Consider the following 22,361-nt stretch of genomic DNA (forward strand, 5'->3'; position numbering starts at 1 on the left):
AGCCTTATCAGATTCAATTTTATCAGATGTATGTTGAATTTTATCAAATGGTATAATATTACATCATTTTTTTCTCTTTTTTACTAGTTATAAGGTGAATAATATATATTATAAATATATTTCTGTAATGAATCTGATTTGGTGATATATTAATCTTTAAACATAGTACTATATTTAATTTGCCATTATTTTATGAAATGCCAACATGTGTGTGTGTGTTTATATGTGGTGCTGTGTATCGAACCCAGAGCCTGGTCCATGCTAAGTAAGTTCTCAGTCTGCACTGTGTGTGTGCGAGTGCCTTGTTTATTTTGGTACAAGTAGATGCTAGCATCTTAAAATACTTGGGGAGATTTCCTTCCTTTACGTCATGTTCTGTAACAGTTTAAATATTACCATCAATTTCCATTCCTCAGAATTCACAGGGGAAGTACAGAGGTTGCTCTTTGTCAGCTTTCTCAGTTCTTACATTGTATCTGTTTTCTATAGGATTTCTATCTCTTCTTGGTCAATTCTGATCATTTATACTTTCTTAAAAAATTATTTAAATCAAGTTTTCAAATTTAAAAATTTACTATATTACTATATGAAAAATTTACATTACTATATGAAAAGATCTTAAAAAATTATTTAAGTCAAAATTTCAAATTTCAAATCAAGTTTCAAATTAATACAGAAGTTTACAAAATATTATTTTATATATTTTGATATTCCTCATAGGCATGGATTTACCCTATTTTTAAATTTTTATTTCTAATATTGCTTCATATGTTTAGTTCATTCTTTAAAGAACCATTTGGTAGGTTTAGTTACTATATATATTTTCCTATTTATAATTTATTCATTTAAATTTTTTAAATTTTATTTTCAAGTTAATTTATTTTACTTTCCTTAAGTTTTCTTATTATTATTCAAAATAATCTATGTCATCTCAGTCTGGAAAACTTACAAAACTATAAGCATGTCTTTCAAATCAATTAAATTTGCATGTGTATTTTGGCTTAATTAAATGGATTATTATAACTAGAATTTTCTTAATGATTATGAAATATATAGGTAAAAATCCTGTCAAATCCATTTAAAAAGTGAAAGCAAATATTTGTCTGTTGTATAGGTAGAAATGCACTTTGTCTTACTCTAGACTACAAGAAAAGTATAAAGTGGATCACATTTTCCTCTCACCTTCTATTTCTATGTGTTGTTCATTTTTTGAGGGAGCTGTCTACCCCATCACTGCCTGCTGGTTAGCACACACATGTTAATTTCAGACTTCCTATTCCCTTCTCTATCAAAATATATGCTGGGTCTCATTTCCTCAGTAATAGACTCACCCTAACAAGGCAATAGCTTGATGAAACTCACTAACATTAATGCTTGGTAACATCTGAGAATAGTACCTTACTATAATTTTTTTTTTGTTTTTATGGAGAAATTTTGGAATATAATATCTTAGCCTTATAGAATTGGTGGTAGCGAGACCTTTTACTGGTATTTGAATTAAACAAAAAGATAACTTCTTTAAATGTAAAACTAACTTCATAGATTACAAAAGTATCTATTAACTTATTCACAACCTAATTTTTAAAAAGTATTTTATAAAATCACATTAAATGGACTCATTTTTATTTGTAGCCTGGTGGAATGAAAGCAGGAACATTTGAACCTTACCCATCACATTCTACTGACCCTTATGTGCTTAAACCAGGAAAGGAGGTTTCCAAAAAAGATGATAAGGTTTTTCATCCCCCAAGTGGACCAAAAAGCAGACCAATTGAAAGTATAATGAGTTTGAATGTCAAAAGGTAGGAATATCTTATATTTAGCCTAAGAGTCAAAAAATATTTTCAAATTTTAGACTTCAAAATATTTATGTATACACTTTTAAAAATTAAAATTTGACTTTAGAAATCTAAGCACCTTCAATATACCTGTCTTCCCTTGTAAAAAGCACTTTATCTCTAGTTATTTAAAACTACTTGATATTTGTACTTTAACAGTATACACTATCATTGGCCATTTCTTAAAGGGAATTTCTCAGCATTTGTGAGGAATCGTTTTTTCTTTTTCTTTTTTGAGACAGGGTCTCATTAAGTTTCTTAGAGCCTTACTAAACTGCTGAGGCTACGCTTGAATATGTGATCCTCCTGCCTCAGCTTTTTGAGTGGCTGGGATTACTAGCATGTGCCACCATGCCCTGTTAATTGTGAGGAATCCTAATGAGGCTTAAGAGTTCTGCCCCTAGCTTTGAAATAACCTTCTCTGCAAACAGGAAATATTCTGGTTGATTAAAAATGCATATATAATACTTATGTACTTATAATACTTATATTTGTCTGTTTAATTGCTTTGACTTTATTGAAATCTGATTTTACATTATTGCAAATATCCCACATCTAGTTTTAGCTTCTTTTCCCCGAATTTTAAAATGAATAAACCTTTGGACAATAAGAGTTAAAATTTGTTACATAATTGTTTCTCCTGTTAAATTATGTTTTCTAAATTTATCTGACTTTAATAAAAGATAAGTTTTCTAAGTTTGTGAGACAAATTTTGTTTCTGGATCATTCATATGTCATCAAATATATCAGTGTAAATTTTTAATGTAAAAATTTTATAGAAAATGTGGATATATTATCTGCATGTCTAAAATTAAATGTGCCTTTATTCAATTTTAGGGCACTCAATATGAAGAACTACAAGACTGCTTCATTACAGTCCTATTAGCAACTGCAAGACACGTAACTTTCTAAATCCTTACTACCAGTAACTTGTCATCAAGAGCTAATTATTTGAAAAAATGCAAAATGCAAAGTGTGTGGAACAGATAGCCTTGAAAAGAAATTTAACCTCCAACTCCAATATTCTTCCTGATTTTAGTACTACTACTTAATAAATAGTTTTTGCTAATAATTTAACATGCGATTTCTGACTTATGTTTTAGATTTGTGTTCCTAAGCAGAGTATAATGCTGAAAAATGTTATAAAATCTTTAAATATAGTCTATTACTTGGAACCTTAAAATTTCACAGTTGAGGACAGGAACAGAGAAGGCTGGAGGAGTAGACTGTACACCACAAATTCTTAACTTGCTTCTTTTTCTCAGAGTGTTGAAAAACTGTACTGATAGTTATCCAACTGTCATAGCCTACCATTAACACTCTAAACAAAGAAACATATTAGATCCATTTATATTGCACAATTTATATATGTATACATTATAGTGAGACATGTTTCAACTCATGGTGTCATATCTTCTATTTGTAACTTAGGTAGAACATCAGATTACTTAGCCAGTGGCAGCTCCAAGATAAGTTGAAGGGGAGAGGGGGAATGCATGGATTCATTCTTATAATTTGTAAGATGGATTTGTTTTTGGTATTCTCTCACGTTCCTGTAAAGCTGCCTCTTAGAGCATCCAGATAGATCACTCCAATGCTTTAGTTCCCAAGTTCTTTCTTCTCCTTAATCTGCCCTCTCTCTTTTAAAAATGTGCTTTAAATATGATTAAATATATTACTGTTATTTATAGTGTGGTCTCTAATAGTCTTCAATTCAATGGGGAAAGAGGTAGTGATGTTTGTATTTTGAAAAGGAAACTTAAAATGTATTAGGGAAGTTATTTTTGACCAATGATGCTTTTTGAGTATTTGTTCCCCTACCAGTCTAGGCTCTTCAGAGCTGAAAATTGGACTGGAGAGGTTTTAGGACTTTTTTCCTTTGTGTCCCATTGTTTTCCATCGGAGAGAACTATGTTAAGGTTTTTGAAAGGGTAAAGATAGTTTAAAGAATTTTTGCTATTTTTAATTTTTTTTAAAAAATTCATGCTTTATAATTAATTAGTGGGCAATGGATGTCTTAAAAATATTATCATGGGTATAATTTGATTCAAAGGTGACCTATGTCTTCCAAATAGAAATGGCTTTATTAGTTTTTCAGCACATAACTGAATCAAATTTATAGTTCTATATTGATAAATATTACTGAGTTTTATATATTCTTTTGAGATTGTAGCTTATATATGTAGACTTTATGAATATCTATGTAATTGCCCATTTTAACTCTATCTTTTGTTAACTGCAATTAATTTTTATTAAAAGTGTGTCTTTTTAAAGCAATGCATGGTTTACATAATATATTCATAGATGGGAACACTCATAACCTTACTGAAAAGTATGATTAATAGTATGACAGTGGCAGACTTCATCTAGGGTCTACATCACTGTATTGATTTTCAGAAAAGTAGATGCAGAAACCAGTAACAGGAATCATAAAACATGTAAACAAATTAAGATTTTTGGGACTCAGGAGAGGAACACGCATTCAATTAAAGGGGTGCAAACAAGGATGCCCGTTGTTTTTAGGGATTGAAAGCAAGGGTGCTTAATCACTGAGCCAAGTCCCCACCCCTTTTTGTAAATATTTCATTTTTGAGACAGGGTCTCACTAAATTTCTTAGTGCCTTACAAAGTTGCTCAGGCTGGTCCTGAACTTGCAATCCTTCTTCCTCAGCCTTCAGAATCACTGGGATTATAGGCATGTGCCAGGAGTGCACCTTGCTGATTGTTTTCTTACAAGTTCATTTTTTTTTAAGCTTTGGAAATAAAAAGATACAGCATGAAATAGTTTCCCGTGAAGCAGCTTTATTGTTCAGAACTCAGGGATGAGCAGGTAAGAGTCACTGGCATCCTATCTCTTGAAGACTTCGACATCAAGGTATCTGCTTTCCCAAAAGAAGCCTATGTGACTTGAATATTCTGTGTCCACCAACAGTGAAAAAGGGAAGAAAAATCTTGCTTAGACAGCCATTAATTTCTGCTACATATCATCTAATTGTATTTGTTCAAGGCTCAGAATCTAAACAAAGATTGTGGATGTTAATTTGATCATGGAAGAAAAACTTAATTCAAAAGAAATGAGAGTGTCAAGACACTTCTAAGGGGACTAGAGAAAAAGTTAAGCAGTGACATAACCCATTTCTGGAAATCTTATCCTGTTTCTTTGGAGATTTTAGAGACTTATTTAAAGTCTTTAGAGACTTTTTTGTTCTTTTTATATTAAAGTGTATGCAGCATACATTAAGAATAATAAACCAGGTTCAACCTATTACTAGCTATGTATATTGAAGCAAATTACTTAACCTCTGGAGACTCTTTGCTCATAATCTACCTAGAAGAATTATCACAAAGACCAAATTAAAAATATTTCCCTGGCTATACAACACACACACATTTTTTTAAAAGACTAATCATTATTATCCATTTTTGGGAGCTGGGACTTTTAACTATGTAACCTTGGACAGTGAGATTCCTCTCTTGGGAATCCTTTGGCAAGGAGGCAAACGCCCAGTTGTAAATAACTCCTGTTGATAGAATTCAGTGTTTGTCATGGAATTTACTAGTTCAAAAGCCTTGAATTCTAATCCTGGCAGCCCAGAAGTAGATGAGTGCAAACTGATAAACTCCAATTAAACTGTTTTGCTCACAACATCTTCCTATTCACCTCAAGAAGCCTTTTCACAGTGAATCCCTTTGATGTTTAAGACCTATAAAATTAACACACGGAGCCCCTGCTCTTGTTGCTTAAGATTCCTTTAGGACTCTCTCACCAACTGGCCCACTACATCTATTTTTCATGTCTTTGCCTTTTTTTTCTTTATTTCTATTTTTTTATTCTCACTATATTTTCAATCTGCTCATGGCTCATGTTTCAGAGCTGTTCAACTGTTCACTGGCCGTGCAGGTAGGTCACAGGGAGAATCCATCCATCAAGTAGTTTTTGTAAATAAGTTGTATTTGCTAATTTGAATTTTATTAGTTATAATTGATTTAAAAATATTAACTTATTTAAAATACAAAAATGCTTATAGAATGTTTATTATAATAGTGTCAAGTACTATCTTGTTGGGAGCTGCTCTGGAAATACATGCCCTTAAGTCCTTAAGTCCTGCAATAACTTGGGCTTTATCTCCACTGAGATAATGAGGCATGGCTCCAGGAGTAGGTGTCACCTGGTGGGTTGAGTTGCACTCACCTGTTCCTTTGTAATCCTACCCCTTGCCTCATTTGAATGGCTTATCCCCAATAAAACCAGGTTCCAGTTGTGCTCTTTCTTTTTCTTGCCTACCTTGCCTCCTTTGTGGGAGCTGGGTCAGAGGAGCCATCCCAGAACCCAAAGGAAAAGGTATTTCTCTCTCTCTGTGTGCCAGCTCAGTTCACCTGGAGTGATCCTGACTGGTTTAGCCTTGTGTCATGACACCACCCCATATGATTACATATTGTTTATATTTATTATTTAATCTTCATTGGAAACAGATGTCAAGTATATTGTCCAACATAGCACAACCAACAAAAACAAAACCAGGCATTCTGTCTGCTTTCCATCAATTTATGATTCCATTTTGTACCCTAGTTTACCAGTTCTCCATAGAAAGAATGATAATTCTTAAATGTATGATATTCACTGTGCAGGCTTTATCAGAATTAGAGAATAGAGTAAGGTGGAGAGTATTTACTTCTAGGAGATCAAGTATAGAGCACAAGTTGACTGGAAAGGTCTTTTGCCAGTTTGTGCTGTCCCATATCTTATTAAGGACACTGGTTAGAAGCCTATGGGAAATAGCCAGAAAACCATAAAAATCTTCACAAAGAAATGTGGGGTCATTACACTTCCGTTAGGAAAAGACCTAAAATGTTGTCTCATTTAAACTTCTTGATGCGTAAAAGTCTTCATAACATTCCTACCAAGTGAATATCCAAGCTTTATCGGATACTCTCTAGCACAGTGGCAGCTTTTTCATTTATTATTTATTTAACAAAAGTTCCAGGCATGTTTCTGGGCACTGAGATGTGGCAGTAAACACAATAGACAAAAGACAGGTTAAATAAAAGTAAAAGGGTGTACCTAACTGTTCACTTATATTTGCTTTGTTCTATTTTGCCAATGTTTTTTAAATGATATACTACTTTGTAATTATAATTCTTACTATTCTTTAATCTTAGTTCTGTGTTTAAAAGGGTATACTGCTCATCATTAGTTCTTTTCTCAGTTATTTGATTTTACATTTGACTTTCAGGGTTTAGTAGTCAATTTTTGATGGTATATACTGTTTGATTATTAAAAATTTTTCCTTCCAATTCAGCATTACAAAATAAAAGGATAGAAAAACATATAATGCTATGTAAACACTAACAACAACTAGCGGGACTAGAGTAGTATCAGTCAAAGATTTTGGAACAAGGAGTATCATCAGGGATAAAGAGGGTTATTTCATAATAAAGGGAACAGTTCACCAATAAGATAGAATAGTGCTAAATGTGCATGCACACATCAAGGACTTTAAAACACATGAAACAAAAACTGATAGAATGAGAAAACCCATTTTCCTATTTCTCTATCAGTAATTGAACAAGTAGACAGAAGAGCAGTAAAGATGCAGATTTTTTCAACACTGGAACCACCTCTACTGAGTTACATTTATAGAACACTCCATTCAATAATAGCAGAATATACATTCTTCTCAAGTTTACATTAACCAGGATAGACCATATTCTGGGCAATAAAATAAGTCTTCCCGAATCAAAACAACCAAATTATGTGTAGTATGCTCTGTGATCATACATAATTTCTGCATCAGTAACAGTAAGATATCTGAAAATCTCCAAATATTTGAAATTAAGCAAGTTGCTTCTAAATATTCAGCTAGATCAAACAATAACTAATAAAAGAGGAAATATTTTGAACTAAGTGAAAAAACATGAGTGTGGTGCAGCTAAAGTGGTGCTTGAAAGTTATAGCTTTAAATGTACAGAGTAGATAAAGACGAGGGTTTCAAACCACATACCTAATCTTCCACCTTAAGAAACTAAAGAAAGAACAAATTAATACCAAAATAAGCAGAAGGAAGGAAATGGTTAAATGAGGAACAGAAATCAATGGAATAAAAAAATCAACAGAGAAAAAAGTTAATGAAACAAGAAGCTGGTATCCAAAAAAGAGCGATGACATTGATATAGCTCTAGCAAGACTGATAAAGGAAAAAGAAATTAAAAAAAAGGAGAACCCCAAATTATCTGTGTCAGAAATTAAGAGTATATTGTCACAGGTCCTCTGGAAATTAAAAACATATGGACTATTACTAACAGCTTCATGCCACTACACTTAAGAATTTGAATGTACAAATTCTTCAGAATGTCCAATTTTTCAAAATATAAAGAGAAATAGAAAACCTGAATAGTTGTATATCAATTAGTAAAATTCATTTTGCAATTTGGAACCATTGCATTTAGAAAAATCCAGACCCTCTGGTGAATTCTATTATGTAATAAGGAAGAAATAATATTACTTATCAATAATACCAATTCCACAATAATTCTTGCAAAAAATAATGTAACAAACCAATATCCTATACAGAAGTAGAAATTCTTAACAAAATGATTAATATTATCAAAACAAATCCAGGAGTATACATTAAAAGAATAATATAAAGTGACCCAGTGGGGCTTGATCCAGGAATGCAAGGTTGATGTAATACTTCAAAATTAATTTAATTTACCCTTTAATAAATTAAAGGGGGAAAACCATGCAGAAAAAACATTTGACAAAATTCAACAAGGAATTGTATAGCTTATAGACAAGAATAATGAGTGCTGTCCTCTGGAGCAAAGGACAGTTCTGCTCATAGCTTTGGAAGCTACAGCTTGTATTTCCTTTGGAGACAAGTTAGGAATCTTACTCTCAATAAAATAGTGTTTCCATCTAGAGCAAAGAGCAGTCATGCTTACTGCACACTATAAAATATTTGGCTTTCATAAACTCAGGGTTTCTCTCCTATAATGCAGCCCACTTTGTAGTTCTCTTCAGGAATTAAGCCTTGGAGAAATGATGCAAAAATGTCAATACTCTATCTACTGCTATCATTATAACAAACCTTTTCTTTATCTCTGATCCAGGAGTTTCATGTCTTTTACTAGATTCCATAAAATTGTGGCAGGCTAACATTTGCTTACTAATTGGGTAAAATCTCAGTTTATTCACAGTTCTTGACAAATTCTGATTTTAAAAACTAGTTTAATCAATTAAAAGGTAATTATAATCCTATGCTGTGGGAAAAAGTACTTGGACAAAAGTATTGGAAACATTGAGTTTTGGAAATTTATTTACATATTTTGGATGGAAACATTTGATACAGTTTACTTGGAATTCCTGGGAAAAAAAAGAGTATTTATTTTTTTTAAATGGGAATGCTTAAATACTTCAGAATAATAATTTTAAAACTCTTGCTCCCTGCCCAAAGATTCTTTTTGCATATTCAATGTATATGAGTAATATAAATAAAATATGAATTTCATTTAAAACACAAAATCCCCCAATAATTCCATTATATAGTAAATTGGTTATGAATGTTATTCATAACCTAAATGGTATTCATCTTAAATTTCCTTCTTATTTCTGTATTCTGGTTAGTGCCCAATAGGCTACAAGACTCTTGACACGTCTCTACTAATCTACCACAACATACATACCTTTCAAATCATGAGCTAAAGGCCTACTCCTAGGATTAGAAGTGTCTTCATAAGTATTATAGTTGTCAAAATGGAATTTCTCTCGTCTTGAAATGTGAGTCATTTTTGTTAGGTCATGATGCTGACTAGAAATTTTATCACTTAAACTCAAATATTCTTGCTGAAGATTCCGCATCTCAAATTCCAAGGTGTTCCTTTCATTTTCTATACTTCTTACATAGTTTTCTAAAAGCATTTTGTCTTCAGTAAGTCGACTGAGGCTGTTTTCAAAATTCATATTTTCTTGACTATGTTTCTTTAGTTCTTCTTTCAGAATTTGATTATCTGTCTTAATTTCCACTACCATTTTTGATAACATTTCGCATTCCTTGCTGATTTCTGACAAGCTGTTTTTATAAATATTTGCTTCTGATTTTGCATTTTTAATTTCTTTCAGAAAACTCTCTTCTGAAGCATTTTGGTAAGTTTGAAGAGTCTCAATTTTTCTTTCCATCATTTGTCGAGCAGTAGTAGCATCTTGTAATATTGTTTCAAGGTTCAGTTTTTCATTTTTAATCGTTTCTAAGATTTGAAGAAGCGACTCTTGCTCATTTTTTGCCAGTCTTTCCTTCTCTTTTAGCTGCAGGATCTCCAGCTGGTTTTCTTTTAGCTCATTTTCAAGTGAACTTTTGTCTTGGAGGAGCTGGTATGTTTTTTTCTCCAGAATGTCTTTTTCATCATGTATCAAGAGAATATTTGTTTTCATTGCTTCCATTTCTATACTCATTCTATTATTTTCACTAGTGACAAGGGCCATATCGTTCTGAATTTTATGTTCCTTACTTTTTAGCTGATCAAATGCATCCAACATTTGTTGCTTCTCCAAAGCAAGCTGACTATTTTTTTCCTCAAGCACTTTGTTTTGGCCTTGGAGAACATTATATTTGCTAATTATTTTCTTAAATTCTTTAAGACATTCTTTGCTGTCGTCTTCTGCTTTAATTAACTTGGACTGAATAGTGTTTTTTTCTTCAACCAAATTCTTCAGTTGCTTTTCGTGGCTTTCAATTTTCTGTATCAGAGATTGTGTGGTAAAGACTAGAGGCTTTATTTTGGTCTTCAGGGTTAGATTTTCGTTTTCCAGTTCTGATACTTTTTTCTGTATCTGCATAGATTCTTTTAGGTAATTCTGTAAGTACTGAATTTTTGCAACACACTGCTCAGTGACAGAATTGACTTTAGATGTTTTCTCATTTTCAGCTACTACTGATCCGTGTTTTACTATAAATGGTTTCCCTTCTTTGTCTTTTATTTCATGTTTTGTTTGGTCAAGGAATGATAGTGTATGTCTTGGAACTCGGGAATGGAATTTTAAATCTGTAATAGTCTTGCCGTTGATAGGAATGTCTTTATTGTTTTTCTCATTATTTTTTCCCCTGTGTATTTCACTCTTAGATAATTTTTTACATTTCCTACAAAAATTCACATGGAATTTTGACACTGTTTCCCTGAGTGGGAGTAACTTGCTTACTAATGCCTCTAATTCTGAAATTCTCTTTGATTTTATATCTTCATTTAAGTTACTTTCTATGCTTTCCTCCTTAGTGAAGTCAATTTTTTCCTTGTGAATGGGGAACAGGTCATAGTTCCCATTTCTTTGAATATTTGGGTTGGTTTTTAAGGTTTGAAGTTCACTTGTAAGTGCCAGTTCCCTATCATGTGACTTTTGAAGCTCTTCCTTCATTTGCTTAATCGAGTAGCAAATATCATCCAAATTTTCACAAAACCCATGCTTCAGAAAAGGCATGTCCATTTTGGATTTATCCAGAATACTTGTATCTGCTTGAGATATCACATTTTGAGATATTTTAGGTAGAAAACTGTACTGATTATTATAATTCTTCAATATGTCAGAATTTTCTGAAGGGTTCATAATTATGATGTTTGAAGCTGAATTATCTGTTGGAGTTCTCAAGTTCTCAAGAGTTAATATGTCCTTGAACTGCATCTGGGATGGAATATTTATACTTTGAGAGAGACTGTTAACATTATTGCTACTGAATTTTTCATCCATTGAAGGACGAATCATGGAATCCTCAAAATGATGAATTTTTTCCATAGACAAGATTTCTTCTGGCTTCTCTATAGGCTGTTGACAATAAAAGCACACTATAAATGTACTGTCATTTGCCATATGATCAAGAAATTAAGATAATAATTTGTGGATGATTTATTTATATAACCAAAATAAACATGGTATCTACTTTTATACAGCAAAAAAGCCTAACAGGTATGGTTTATTTTCCAGAAAATTTAACAACATTTAACCTGTGATTCTGATCTCCTCAATTTGTTTAGAATTTGCACTTATTTCCTGAGGGGATGAGATACATGGACTAACCCCTCAATTTCAGAAATAGAAATTTAACATCCATCAACAGAACATCAAAAATAGGTGGAGAAGGTCATAGATAGGTCAAGGGAGAGTTTCAGGAAAGCAAATATTTCCACTCCTGCTTGCATTCCTAGTTTTAGGTCATTTTAGAGTTATAACTATCCTGAAAAAAATGTGATTTCAAATCAGTATGGACACAGTGAGGGTCACCCTGATTAGCTGTTGCTCTAGGGAGTTCAGACTGGGTCAATCCTAAGTGTATGGAGAGGCTATACAAACTGCCTTGTATTTGAATTTACTTGGAAATCTTTCAGTATCTGGACTAACTCAAACATCCCTCACAGACTCCAAAAGGAATAGGAAACTGCAGAAGTAGAGAAGTAAACGTACGTCTTTTAAGGTCTTCAGGATAGAAACTTCCTTATTTTCGTCTCTGACAGTCAGTTCTTCCTGTGAAGAGGGGGAGAATGTAAAGCTGAAGGTAAACTAGTAGTAGTAACATTTTGAAGCACCTGAATGTAGGAATGATCTGTATAAATAACATACCGAATTCTTTTCAGTGTGTGTACTGAATGCTAGATTTTTTTCTGAGCCAAATTGTGGGGTTTCTACTTCAATAATACTTTTGTTCAGTATCTCACTGATTTCAGACTGTACCTGTAAAAGATAAATTGAGAATGTTAGAATTTCAGATTCATAAACTTATAAATGTATAGGAATAATAGATATTACAATTGAAAAATATTTTTACATTTAAAAAATATTTATTTTTAAGTTTTAGGTGGATACAATGTCTTTATTTTATATTTATGTGGTGCTGAGGATGGAACCCAGTGCCTCGTGCATACTAGGCGAGCGCTCTACCACTGAGCCCCAGCCCCAGCCCATATTTTTTCATTTTCTATACATAAAAATTCTTTCCATCACAGAGAATATAAAATTAAGTGTGCTTACTTTATTGTAAATATGTATCATTAAAGGAGGCTTTAAGAAAATTAAATTAAATTGGATTGTTCTAATTTTTATCTTTCTTAATAACAAAATCAGAAAGATAACTTAGTGAACCAGTAACATTTTATGAACTATATTAAAATAATTTTAGGTGTTTGATTTTTTTACATTATTTAGTAAATATGAGATCTTTGATCTCTGTCATCAGAACAGAACAGAACATTCTATCACTCTGCAGAAGAGTTTGTCTTCTCTTCTATTTCCCTGCAGTTCCTCTTAGCACAAGAACACTGGGTGTTTAAGCCGTTAAGGGAGAGAACAAGCATGGCTTTCTTCTCTTTTCCACTCTGATCTGGAAGAATAAAGTCTCAGAGCTCCTAGCATCCCTTTGTTACCATATCAAGTCTGAGAATTCACTCCTGGAAAGCAAGATATGGAGTGAGACTTGTTCCTGATAACATGAATTTTTTTAAAAAATATTTTTAGCTGTAGATAGATTCAATATATTCTTTTTATGTGGTTCTGAGAATCAAACCCAGTGCCTCATGCATGGTAGGCAAGTGCTCTACCACTGAGCCACAACCCCAACCTCATGAATCTTGATCATATACATGAAGCCATCTTGAAGTGAGCTATTTCTAGGATTTTTGGTTACTTGAGGTAATAGAGTATGTTTCCCCCACTAAGCCAGTTTGACTTATATTTTAAACCTTTCAGTGAGGGTCCCTATTTGTTGACTGTGTATAAATAGCACTTTAGAACTCAGCTAATGCTTTTTCTTTTTGCCTTATATCCAAATAATAAGTATAAAAGAGAGAATATAGTTTCCTCAAAACAATTTTGAGCTTGAACTATGTCATGGCTTCTGATATGTTAAATTCTACATCAGTTTATCCACTGGCTAAGTAGTTGTAGTTAGGAGATGGGAAGATAAATGTTAAGTCACAATGTATCCTATAGAGAGATGAAAAGAACCATACCATGCTAACATTCTGCAAAGTCTGTATTCGCAGAGCCTGAAATGATTCTAACTGATGCTGAAGGACCTATAATGAAATTAAACAAAGTATTAAATTGAATATTTTTAGGCTGCTAAACATAATCTTGGATTGTTCTGATTTTTATATCCCCTAATGTTACCATTATCAGAAAGCATCATATGAGAGTCAGGTGATTCAAATTCTTAGTCATTTTGCTGACTCTACAGAGCTCTTTCATAAAGATTTTTGTGAAGACAAAGTGGAAGAACCAACAAGCATTTGGGAAATATTTATTCCGGACAAGATCAGCCTTTGCATAGGATTTTGGAGCTAATAAAATGAAATAGACTCACTTTCAGTGCTGACTGTGGTTGGAGTTGGTTTTCAGATTCTGATATGCAGCCATATTCTGAGAAGTAAATTTGAAAAAAATGTGGTTTAATTTTTAAATTTTATTTCTCAATAAATAAAAATAGCAAATAACTTTCTTGGATAGGAAGACAATGAGATAATGAGAATATTTAACATTGACATTATGGTAATCACAAATTTAAGAAGTAATTTTCTTTTGACTTAAAATACCCACTTGAGTATTATGGTTTTACTTTTATAATAAACCAGTACTTTGCGGCACCTAACTTGAAAAATCTTAAAAGCTCAAATATCCTTGATTCTGAGATACAGACTACATTTCTTTTGTGAAAAAACAAACTAATAATCCTCATATCATGGGAGACTTGGCAGGATACTGTATTAGTTCTCAGTTTAATAAAATTGTAATGTGACTTTTTCCCCCTTTTAATGCAGAACAGGTTGGATTAACAACATACTGTGAGCCTTGTTATTAAGCAAAGCACTAGAAAGATCCACATGTTCCTTCTGTTAGGAAAGGCAATTCAATGTGCATAGTCCTTTGGTCCCCTCTCAGCCACGTAAGAACTTCCTTATGAACAGAGTGCTCACAGTTTATGTTAAACTTATCACCTTGTGTGGAAATATTTTTCCCCCATTTTACTTATTTATTTGGGAATTGAAACTAGGGATGCTTTACCACTGAGTTACATACCCCGTTCTTTTTAATTTTTTTATTTTGAGACAGCTTTGATCCGTTGCTGAGAGTCTCCCTAAAGTGCTTAAGCCTGGCCTTGAACTTGTGATCCTTCTGCCTTAACCTTTGGAGTCAATGGGATTACAGGCATACACCACAGCTCCTGACACATTTCCCCATTTTAGCCTCAATGTGTATTTCTTTGTTCTGCTCAAGTGTGGAGGGCCTCCCCTGAGCTATTTGAACATCTTCATGGGTTTGGCATTGCAAGCTATTTTGTGGCTCCTCCCAGTTAATGGATTGCTCAATGCACTGACCTCTGCCTTCCCTTGGCTAGGGAGACCCATCTTGTAGCTCCAGAGTTGGGCGTAACCCATTTGGAGATGGACAGCCCACTGCCTAGCTTATTTGGCAGAAGAACATTCTATAGAAAAACCTTTGAAGTTTGCCCCATATAATAAAGCACTCTCTCTTTCCAGTGTGGTAGCCCAACCCTTAAGGTCAAAGAGCCATCCTGCCCTTGCTTTTCAAAATTACTTTCAGTGTCATGTGGTTTTTTTCACCACCTTCTTTTCTTAACTGTATTTTGCAGCCAGCCCACAACACATAGAGGAAACCCAAATTCCACTATCCACATGGGCCTTGGGTGAGACTCAAGTGTGTGCATTTTATGAAAACTGACCAACCCTGACCAATACACTACCATCTCCCTGAAGTGGGGCATTCTGCTACAGCACAGGAGGGGTGTGTGCAGACCAGTTGTCCTACATTGGTTACCAACGGTGACCTACTGGCCATTTGAGTTCAGTAGCTACTGCAGAAAATTATCTTGCACCTGTCTTTGCTTTGTGACTCAAATGTAGTTGTATCCAGTGTTTGAGTTCTCTTTTCCTTGGTGCTTCCAATACCAACACAGAGTGGACAAAAGTGCTCAAGCTTCTCTTGACGATAGAGAATAGTTATCACATACCCAACATTTCCTGGAAGATAGGTTATAGATATGCAACAGGGGAGAGACTATGTGATATGTGCAAATTTCCTTACATATATCCCTCTTTGTTCATATGTTAGGCAACTTGCGTTAATTCTTTTTTAAATTAAAGAAGTGAAAAAAAAAACTGAATGAAATGAGAGTTAAGATTGAACGGTCTTCTAGGCTAATTCTAGCCCAACAAGTTCTGCCCTTACATAAGGGCTTTGAAAGAGTTTTTTTTCTTCTTCTTCTTCTTCTTCTTTTTTTTTTTTTTGTATCATGGATTTGTACCCAGAGTCATTAACCACTGATTTATATCCCTGGCCCTTTTTATTTTGAGACAGGGTCCCACTAGGTTGCTTACAATCTTGCTAAGTTGCTGAGGCTGGCTTCAAACCTGTGATCCTCTTGCCTAAGCCTCCTGAGCCTCTGGGATTATGGGCATGTACCACTGTGCCTAATTAAGAGGCCTCTTTTGGATTGGTAGTCTGCTAGGTATTGTAGAAACTGGTTGCCAACTCCTTTGTCACTTGGCCTTCATCACTGATAGGGCAAAACTGGCTGGGAGCCTGGAGATGTGTATGACCAATTGCAGAATGCCACCTCAGTCAAAGACAGAGAGGGCCAGTGTGTTTACCAGGATGTTGCTTAGCTTTGCATCTAACTGGGAATAAAATGACAAAAAAAAGAAAAGAAAAAGAAAAAGAAAGAAACAAACAAACAAACAAACTGAAGTAAGGCTGGGATGGAGGCAGGAAGGCATCTCAAAGTTTTTTATTCACTCAGATATCTTCTTCTAATGAATTCAAATAGGTCATGCAAATCAAAAAGAAGATATTATCTGGAATTCCACCACCCAAAACTAACATTGTAAATTTTGGGTACTTATCCTTCATTGGGCTCTGGGGTCATATTACACATGCTACTGAAGTGATGGATATGCCAATCACCCTGAGGTAATCATTACACATTATATATATATATATATATATATATATATATATATATATATATATATATACACACACACACACACACATATATATATATATATATATATATATATATATATATATATACATTGAAATGCCACACTGTACCTCATAAACAAATAATTACTATGTGTCAGTTAAGAAAAATGTTTCAAAGAAAGAAAGAAAGAGAAAATATATCATGAAGAAGAATAAGAGGTCAGAATCATCATGTTTTTAAAACATATATTTCTATTGTGAATCAGTGTTGATTTACTTCCTCCCAAGAAAAATGAGAAAGCTAGCATTATAATTCCTTCCACATCTACCTCCACTTTTCATGATATTTGCTGTTTGTGTTATTTTCATAGTGAAGTTTCATGATGTTTACATTCTGTTCTGTAACCATAATACTCATAAAACTATTTAAATACCAAAGATAGGATATTATTCTTGGAAATAATTTTAGCCTTCCTCTTTATTCTTAATGGTGTTGCTGTTCAAAATTACATCTCCTTCCTGCAGCAATACCTGCCCTCTTCTATTAGAAGAACTTACAAGTTCAAAGCTAAATATAGGATTCCTTTTGCTAAAACCAAGGAAGAAATAAGGGTTCAAAAGAAACCTATAGACTCAAAAGAAACTTCAAAAGAAACTTCACCTCAGTGAAGTGATATAGTAAAGAAAAGATTCTTAAGAAAACACAATGGGGTTTATACATTGCTTCTCTCTATATTTTCTATCTTCCATCTCTTCATTTTTTGGCCACAGTACAATTACATAGTTACCATGCTGCTTCTTGTCATATGGCTCATGTTTAACTTGACCTTGACAATTCTGTTCAGAATTTCTGCGTTTTGAGTAGTATTTTAGATTTTTATTTTATTTTTATTTTTTTTACATCCTTCCATGAGCCCCCATTAGTCTATCCCTCTGAGCTATAGATTCAGGGCCAGGGTAAAAATTGGGTGTAGCTGTCTGCAAAAGGAAAAATCTTTCGGAACAGTATTGACAGGCTTTGTTGGAGGATTTGGTCTCTTTGGTGATACTTTTGGTGGTATTCCCTGAGACTTTGGTTAGAAATTTAGTGGTAGGATGCACCTTCCTTGAGGAAATACTCTCCTGACTTGGCTCATTCTCTCAATTCTCTCAATTCAGAGCCCTGGACCTGGGGTTGCCATGTAGGATTGTTTACTGGACAAGGGTTCCTGGCCAAAAGGCTGTGTGGGGCTCAAATCATCCTATGCTCTTTCTACTCAACTAACCAGCACTTGGGTTGGGTGTGCATCCACTCAGAAGAGGATGGGCCTCTTTAAAATCCCCACAAAGCCATTCCATGGGCTAGTGGCAGAACCACCCAGAACCTCTGCATTTCTTACAGTAAATTCCTGTTTGTTAACCAATCTCCAAGTGTGTACCCATCTGTTTCCAGAAGTTGCTACACTCTACACATATGAATCCTAACCTACAGAAAGGTACAGGTGTTTTCTCTTTTTTTCATTCACAAATGGGTTGGGGATGTTCAAGAGTATTCTCAGGATTTTGACTTGCTTTATTGCTTCTACAAATCGGGCAGAATCAAGAGCCAGGAAATGGTTTGGCTTGCCTGGACCTTCTGTTTTTAATTTTGGCCTCCACTTTCTGATCTTGTGACCTAAGGGAGTGCCCCCTTCCTTCTTCAGGTGCTGCTAGTGAAATTTTTGCTCGTTTTCTAGCACTTTTTAGTTCATTTCATTTGGCACTAAGGAAGGAAGATCTGTCATCTTTCTTCACTCTAAAATCTCTCACTGGAAGTCTAGAAGGATTTTTATAACTTCATGATTCAGCTTTTGTGTGTGTGTGTGTGTGTGTGTGGTGTTGTTTCTTGTTTTAGTGGTTCATTATTCAGCAACTTAATTCAGCTAAGTACTTTAGAATTCCAGAAGAGATGGGATCCTGATGAATCAGTCTTTGATTTAAGTAGGTACAATTCTTTCATTGAAGCTGGGGGAAGGTGGAGCATATGGGTAACGACGGAGGTAGGTAAGCAAAGTGAAGGTGGAGGGTGAGCGAGTTTTGGTCTTACTGCTTCTACTTTCCTCACATAGCAAAGGACTGTGTTATGAGTTGCGAGGTGGTGGAAAGAGGAATTGGGGATTTGAGAACAAGAGGAGTGCAATGACTATCTTGGAAGAGAGAGGTTTGAAAAAGAATTTGTTGGGGGCAATAAAGTGAGTTTGCCAAATAGCACTGAACGCTCCTTTTAGATTCAAGTTATGACTCAAAAATGAGTGTTTTTCTCTAGCAATGTCCAGATGATCACTACAGGCAGAGAGTAGGCTGAAAGTTGGATTCACCTATTTTTAAAGCTATTAAAATACTCTTTGTTTTTCTGATGAGTCTTTGGCTGCTACTTATTCCCAAAGGAAAGGCAATTTAAAATTCAGAAATAAAGAGCAACACAGACACTATCAAAGAACCAGATAGACATTATCATAGCACATAATCACATGTTCCTCTTAAGTTCCTGTTGAACATATGGTATTAGGAGGCATTTAGATGAGGTGGAAGATAGGTCCCATCCCTCAAGAAGCTTATGGTCTATGGACTATGCAAGAAAAATTCATATTATATTCAACTTAAATTCTCTAGCTATCTCATATTTAAGTGTCAAAAGTTAAAAAAAAAAAAAGAAAAGATCAGTGGAGTGACTTGAGATATAATGTGAACATTAAGGGATTTATTAAAAAGCTGCAGAAAGTTATGTCATATTGAGTGTTTGTGGGAGGTATTAGGGCCATACCTCTGGCCAACCAAGTAAGGGAAGCAAACGAGTTTTAAAAATGAAACATGGCAATGACTCTCAGCTTCAAAGATTTGTAACTCTCAGGTTCAAATACTAGGTTTGCTACGATGATTCAAGTACTTGTTGTAGGAGGCCCATGAGTTGTGGCACATTCTGTACAACTGTGAGAGAGATGAACGATGGAGTTGGGTTGCCTGGATTTGAGTCCTGGCTTTGCCACAAACAAGGTGAGGGGATAACTCTAGGCAAGTTTATTGGTAGAGCCTTTATATCCAGTACACGATATGTCGTCAATGCTCAATAAAGCTCAATCTTTCTCCAGCGCCCTGGACAACACATGGTCTTGACATTCTCTGGACTCAGGATATGGCCGTTGCTGGCTCTTTCCCTAAAACTCTGCAGTGATTGCTTCTTCACCTCCTCTAGACCTCCATCAGATGTGACCCGCTGAGAGGTGTTTTCTCCTATCACCTGCCCTACTTAAAATTGCACATTCCCCACCCACCTCTGACATTGCACATGCTCCACACCTCCTTCTCTGCCTTACTTTTCTCCATAAGATTTACTGCCATCTTGCACACAATATCCTGTGTCTGTCTGTTCCCCCGACTAGGAGGTAAGCTTCATATGGGCAGGGGTCTTACATATGGTGTTTACTCTTGGATCCCAATAGATAGAACAGCCCTGGATACACAGCAGTGCTCAGAAATATTGTTTGGCAGACAAACAAAATGAATGAAGACTTGGGTAGGACAGAGGTCCTAGAAAAAAAAAAAATGTTGGTCATCCTGAAGTTCCAGAGTATCTCTTTATATACTCATTTCAATGAATCAAAGGCTAATTATGTGAACTCATTGTTCTTATTTGCATGAATAATTAGCACTATTTAGGCAAATCAAGTAAATATTTTGTTGGTTAGTAATCAGAATGGATCACTTGGTGACAGTGAAGTGTAGACAATACAGAAAGAGGGTCCAAAGTCACACCTCCTAATGTGCCTTCAGTTGTAGCAAATCCAGCCATCCTTGGCAGTACCTGATTTGATATATCTAGCATTTACTGAGTACCTGTCCTGTGCTATATCCTGCACTTGTAAACACTATGCTCTCGCAAGAGAGACTGTAACTTGTAAACAAGTATTTGTGTTATTTTATAAGTAACTTCATTTTCTATAAATATTGGCATCTTTCTCCAGCGCCCTAGACAGCACATAGTCTTGCCAAATTGAAGTATCCCCATCTCTTCAATCTTAAGTACTCTCTTGGAGGTAAAATACTGGGCCAGTTTAATGTTTAAGTTTTTTTGGGAGGAGGACTCTTTCTCTCCTGTCCCTTTTACCCCTCACAGTTCTCCAAGGAAGCCAGAGTCTCATGGATGGAGGAGGGTGGGCCAAAGAGCAGAGAGGAGACTGGTCCTGCTGGCCTCCACTTGATGTTTCTCATTTTGGTGGTGACTGAGTATCCAGTTGTCTTTCGTCTACTGAGGTGCGGCTGTTCTGGCCTCTTCTTTCAGGGACCTTGCCGAGGCATTTGTGAAGGCTCTGGATTTGTGAAATTGCAGAAATCTCGTTCCCATTTCAAGCTTCTATTTGAACACTTTTCTGCTTCTGGATATCTATATGATGCACATGGGTTATCAGCAACTGGGTCCTCACTTTGTTAGTCTGTCTAGGTACTGTCTCTGCTCAAGTAATCTGCTCCTTCCCTGGCATGTCCCCCTGAACACTAGCCACAGGCGCATAATCACTGAGGGCTTCTCTCAAGGAAATGAGACTCCAGCTTCAGTGTCCTCCGGTTCCTTACCTGGATATTTACACAACCTTATTCCCGGTTCATGCAAAGTTTGAAAACTGTAGCCACTTGGTTTTTTTCAAACATCCTCCCTGTACAATAATCTGTAGTCCACAAATATTTACTGTGAAAAGTAGTTTTCTTAGAAAAGAAGTATCTTTTTAGTGTCTGTCCAAAAACCTCAATACTTGCCATCTAAAGATGAAGTATAGTAGAGTGTTGGTTAAGACCTGTATTCTAGAGACAACCTGCTGAATTCTGACCCTATCCGTTGCTACCTGTGTGACCTTGGGGAGTTAGTTAACCTCTTTGTAAAGTGGGGATAATGAATAGTACCTGTTTCATAGGACTGTTGTGAGGATCGAATGAATGGATACATTTACGTGGTTAGAGTGGCATGTGGCTATCGTTAGTATCATAATAGTTACTAAGTGCATCCGTCGGGCCAGTGGACTTAAGCAATGTGCGGGTTGTCTGTATGCAGTACAGATGTAGCATCATTGCCATAGGCGCAACTTGGCCTGGAAGATTTTACCTGTTTCACTGCCACCAATTTCCTTTAACCCCTCGGAGGCATTTAGGATTTTGGACGCTGAAAGGAGAACGGAGTCGACCGCGTCCTCTTCCTCAGTGTGCTTTTCTGTAACAGAACCCAGCAAGGTCTTTGGTTCCTTTGGGAGGAGTGGAGCCGACCAGGAGCCCCAGCCAGGTGGTCCATGCCCCCTGCGGCCACCGGATGGCGCGCTGCCGCCACGCAGCGGCAGAGGGGAGGGAAGTGGGTGCTTTTCTGGGGCAGAGCAGGGGATGAGCGGCTAGTTAAGAAGATCCGCGCTCCAAACGACCCGGGAAATGCCTGCGGCTTAGGGGTGAAGCGACCCAGCTGCGCTCTACTTTACCCTCCACTTCCCAGGGTCCCCCTAGAGGAGCAGCCCCCTGGCCCCGTTCTTACCGGGGCTCATTTCTGCTGC

At 35.4% G+C, this 22,361-nt stretch overlaps 1 protein-coding gene and 1 long non-coding RNA gene across 2 annotated transcripts; one reads left to right on the forward strand and one right to left on the reverse strand.

Moving 5' to 3' along the window:
* The first annotated feature begins 834 nt into the window (after positions 1 to 834).
* LOC124100917 (uncharacterized) lies at positions 835 to 3,526 on the forward strand. Its single transcript, XR_006854468.2, has 2 exons — positions 835 to 1,802; positions 2,676 to 3,526. It is a non-coding gene; the product is annotated as an uncharacterized LOC124100917 (long non-coding RNA).
* A 5,625-nt stretch (positions 3,527 to 9,151) lies between these two features.
* LOC124100921 (coiled-coil domain-containing protein 110-like) lies at positions 9,152 to 22,352 on the reverse strand. The gene is made up of 7 exons (XM_046456569.1): positions 22,343 to 22,352; positions 21,929 to 22,180; positions 14,180 to 14,235; positions 13,827 to 13,892; positions 12,442 to 12,552; positions 9,522 to 11,649; positions 9,152 to 9,201 (listed from the first exon to the last, which is right to left on the reverse strand). The coding sequence occupies exons 1-7, from the start codon at positions 22,350 to 22,352 to the stop codon at positions 9,152 to 9,154; spliced, it is 2,673 nt and encodes an 890-aa protein (XP_046312525.1).
* Between the last annotated feature and the right edge of the window lie 9 nt (positions 22,353 to 22,361).

The sequence above is a fragment of the Marmota monax genome, unplaced genomic scaffold, assembly GCF_021218885.2.
Source record: "Marmota monax isolate L192 unplaced genomic scaffold, Marmota_monax_Labrador192_F-V1.1 WCK01_AAM20220418_F8-fsc00943, whole genome shotgun sequence".
NCBI classification, from domain to species: Eukaryota; Metazoa; Chordata; class Mammalia; order Rodentia; family Sciuridae; genus Marmota; species Marmota monax.